Source organism: Mus caroli, unplaced genomic scaffold (assembly GCF_900094665.2).
Source record: "Mus caroli unplaced genomic scaffold, CAROLI_EIJ_v1.1 scaffold_23417_1, whole genome shotgun sequence".
Taxonomy (NCBI): domain Eukaryota; kingdom Metazoa; phylum Chordata; class Mammalia; order Rodentia; family Muridae; genus Mus; species Mus caroli.
This window is the reverse complement of record NW_018391131.1, coordinates 2,309-7,139: the sequence shown is the minus strand read 5'-3', so window position 1 is coordinate 7,139 and position 4,831 is coordinate 2,309. Positions and strand designations below refer to the sequence as shown.

Genomic DNA, 4,831 nt, shown 5'->3' with positions numbered 1-4,831 from the left:
CCTTAGATGATATTCCTGACATTAGGGAAGATAGGACATCAAGTGAGGGATGGGTTTGCCATCCCACAGTCACACCTCTGACCCATAATTATTCCTGTCAGAAAGAATTACAGGGATGGAAATGGAGAGCAGCAGCCTGAGGAAAAGAAGTTCTAGCAACAGACCCAAAGTAGGATCCAGCTCAAGGGGTGGTCCTAAGGCCTGACACTATTACTGAGGCTAAGGAGCACTCACAAAAATGGATCATGACTGCCCTCCAAAAAACCCAATAAGCCACTGAAAGAGTCAGATGCAGATATTTACACCCAAGCAATAGAAACAAGCATCTCACCCCTGTTGTTGAATTAGGGAAGGCTGAAAGAAGAAGAGGAGAATGATGACCCTGTAGGAGGACCAGCAGTCTTAATTACCTGAACCCCCAAGATCTTTCAAGCACTGGACCACCAAACAGCATACACCATCTGATATGAGGCCCCTAAACACACATACAGTAGGGGACTGCCTAGTCTGTGTTCCTTCAGAGATGATGCTTCAATCCCTCAAGCGACTTGGGGCACCAAGGTGCTTAGATGTCAGGTGGGGTGGGGGCATCGATTTGAAGACGGCGTGGATTGGGAGGAGATTTGTGATGTGGAGCAGTCTGAGGGTGGCTGGGGGAAAGGGAATGGAATATGGAGTGTAAAAAAGAATTAAAAATTTAAAAAATTTAAAAAGAAGAGATGATTGTGCCTACTGGATATAGTTTTTTTTCTATTTAACTTTACCTTCCATTAGATATGGATAAATTATATCACTGTCTTTTAACAAAAAAGTATTTTTGTAATTGAACGTATAAATAAATAAAAATATTTTACTGATTTTAAGGATTTTTTTTAACACTATAGCCTCTTTAAAAAAAAGAAAAACAAAATAAGTAATATTGTTCTGGATATATGGATATAAGAATATATATTCTTATATATATATATGAATGATATATATTCACATATATGAATGAATATATAACTATATATGAATATGTTTCATACATACATTATATATACATTTATATAATATGCATATATATATATATATATATATATATATATATATATATATATACACACAGTGCTTTTGTCCAGATGTCTAAATTTAAAAAAATCTATCATCTTCATACATTTGACTGTTCTGCCATAAAATTATTTCTTTAGAAATTTTTAAATGTCAGTATTCCCCCACAAGCAGTAAAGACTTTTCAATATGACTTCTTCTGGGTCACCTACAATTATATTAGCAACTTTCAAGTTATGAATTTCTGAATAAGTTAATTAAGATATGTGAAGGATAAGACTTAAAGATAATGTATAAGATATTAAAGTTTCTAATCTATAAGTTTAATAATTATAAAAAATGACAAAAACATATTTCCATCCAATATTTCTTTAGAATTAACTGACTTTTAAAATTGAATAGTATTTTCAGGCAGAATCTGCATGCCGTAAGTTGTCATGGTAAAATCTGCTCCATAGCTACAGCTGATGATCTGAGGCAGGAGTCCAGAAAGAACAGTATTGCCTTTGAAATAGGGAGGTATGTTGTATCCCCTGACTTATTCTGCTACCAGTTATTATCATCTGTGTTTGTTCTTCCATTGCCAGGGACATTTTCCCTCAGCCATAGGTAAAAATTATGAAGACTGGCTGTACAGTTTTTTCTGCAGAATATTTTAAGAACCAAAGAAAAAGGACTGTGGTCTGATGCTAAGTATAAAACAAATACAGAAGGAAAGGAAGGATTAAAAAATTGTCAGAGTGCTTAAAATTTTATAGAAAACCATGTTTGATCTAATATGTAGTAGGAAATAACTTGATCTATTAATCTTATGCCAAACTGAAACAGAATCAAATTCAAATAGAGTCATCCTGTCTACCATTTCTGTAACCCTAAGGCTTTACAACAATAATCTTAAGGAAGAAAATATTGAGTTTAAAGAAAATTGACTTTATAATAATTAATTTTTAGTTCTCTGAAAATTGTTGTTTGCTTGCTTTTTACCTCTTTCAGATTTCTTATGTAATCAAGGAAGACTTTAGAGGAAAATGTATTTTGAAAAGCTGTGTAATCAATGAATAAAATTTCTGAGGAAATGATTTCATGGATAAATAAAGCCTACAAGAGAAACAGGTTATCAGAGTAGGAGAAGCCATTAGAAGATGTGCTTCTTCTCTGACCCATCTCTCTTGAGACAAATGACATCCTTTATCTGTTCTTCCTTCACTTCATCATTCTTGTACTCTTTCTCTCCAGACTCTACCCTCAGCTGAATTTGGGTACTGGCACTAATGCAACATTTTAAAACCAAATATCAAAAATAATTATTAGCAAAATGTCATCAAACTGACTTCTGTATCTAAGATTTTAAAACAAGCTACTACCAACCTGAAAGCTCATATGCATTTTAGCCAAAACTTTCATCACCGTGCTATACCTGCTTCTCTAATGAACCCTGAATGAACTTGATTGAGCTCATATATGACCCTCATGTTATCTAAGATTATAAAACTTCATGCACCAGCTTTCACATTGGAACACGGAATTTGGGATAACCTCTACCTGTGCTTCAAGGCAACTATATAACACCATGAAAGCCAGAATCAGTGTTGGTTTTTTGCCACAAGGAAGAAAATAGAATGTGCAGTCTCTGCTCACATTTATTTCCCCTTTGGAATGTTAATATCCTTGAACTGGGGAGCTTTCTGGTGAGTGATATTTTTATTTATTCATCTTTTGTTGAATAAGCTATACATTCAATGTTCTCTTACTATGCCAGGCTTGTGATTAACTTCTACTCTCCATCTTTAGAATTCAAAATTTGTCCATATTTTATTCCTATGCTACAACTAACAAGGTGAGAGTACTTTAATACGTGGCTATTTATTTATTTATTTATTTATTTTTTATTTTGGTGTACATTTACCAAGGATTACCCCACAACATAAAAAAAAAAGATAACTAGTGCCCCTAGGACATTTTTCTGGAGAGTGGGAATATCCCTATCTATTCATTTATTATGTTGGAAATGGATCTGTGTTATGAGAGGGTGGAAAGGGTGGGAGACAGAACTATCTAAACAATATCAAGCATTTCCATAACACATGTGTCTGACAAGTTAAAGGCCAAAAGCAAACAACAATAACTGCAAATAAAAACTGAACTTAAAAATGACTTTAGGTGACATAGGTCAGCATCAAACTTTACTATGTGACCATCATTTGTAATGAAAATTATCTATTCATGGATATAAGGTCCAGAAAGTGAAAATAGTCTTACCATTTAGTCTTCCATTTTTATTCCATGTTGTCTTCCCTTCCTTCACCTGTTACTTACACTATACCAAAAAATGGCACAGTAGACAGGTAGTACCTGTCATGGAGAACACCTCAATTTATACTTCTCTAAACTCTCAGCTATAAATAATTCTGAGTTCTTCAGCCCTTCTCCCTGTCTTCCTCCTGATCTTTATACATTAACTTCTCCTCCTCCTCCTCCTCTCCCTCCTCCCCCTCCTTTTATCTATATGTAAAAATTTGTTCTGATGCTCTCCAGACAAGTCACACATTTGACAGCTGGGCATCCCCATCTCGGTGGTTTATGTTCAGGGCTCTATCACTGTGTACGATACTCTACAATTTGTTGACAGTAAAACACACCCACATCCTCAGCCTTCACTCTACTGATATTCAGTGTGAAATCTGTTCCTGACCCACTGCCACTAAACGGGTCCGAGACTCCTGATGCACGGGTGGACATCAAATAGATCAGGAGCTGAGGAGACTGTCCTGGCCTCTGCAGAAACCAATTCAAGTATGTCTTCCCATCCTTATATAGGAGACTCTTACTAGACCTGCAGGAGATGGAAAATGATTCTCCAGAAGTGACAGGATTGGAGAGTTCATCCTGGGTTATCACAATATCCCCACTGACTCCTGAAAGGAGAGAAATGAAAGGTATGCACAAACACAATGGTATTTTCATACGATTTTTCCTTCCTCTATTTATTTCCTACTTATTGTGTTCATGACTTTCATTAACATTTAAAAAATGCTCAAAATAAAATATCTATGTAAAGAGAGCATATAAACTCTCTAGGAATCATCTAGGTCATCAGCTTTGGTAGTTGTAAGGATAGCCACAAAAGCTTGGTTCACCCAGGACACCTCAGTGATACATGCCTGGCAAGCAAAACCAGTGATCTCAGGTATGAACAGAACCTAAATCTACATCTGCATCAGAAGGATCCAGAAATCCCCACCTGCCATTTTCTTCTTCTTTATCTAATTCTGAACTAACCAGAGATCCAGAACATAAGCATCCCCAGGAACTGAAGAGAGAGCCTCATTCTGAGAACTTGGTGTGAAGAGTTCTGAATATTCAAGGCAGGAAGAGGGCTATCTTTTGTCTTGTACTTGCAAGGAGAAATGGACACTAGGAAGCATTATGCAAATCCATTGGTTAGTGCAGCTGTATTAAAAGTACTAAGGGTAAGTAAAACCTATTCTTATGTGTAGAGTACCATCAATTGTCTCATGTGTTTTTATAGAAACAGATAAAATTTCTATTGCCTATAGCATAGGGTAGGTTGGCACCCTTGAAAATGACTGGTGTGTCTTGATGTTATTATTTGAATGAGAAGTTAGTAACTATATCCTGTAATGACAAGGAAGACAAAAGTAACAAAAGAAATAAAATTAATGGCCTTCTTAAAGGAAAGGTAAGAGTGGGAGAAAATTTTTTTCAAAAATATAGATATGAAAATTCTGTGCAACAACTCACACTATTACTAATACAACCC

General features: G+C 35.5%; 1 gene segment (V, D, J or C); it reads right to left on the bottom strand.

Annotated features, from left to right (window-relative positions):
• Positions 1-3,645: 3,645 nt before the first annotated feature.
• On the bottom strand, positions 3,646-4,413 carry LOC110289028. The segment is given in 2 exon segments: positions 3,646-3,965; positions 4,330-4,413. Coding segments are annotated over 2 exon segments (369 nt in total).
• Positions 4,414-4,831: the final 418 nt, after the last annotated feature.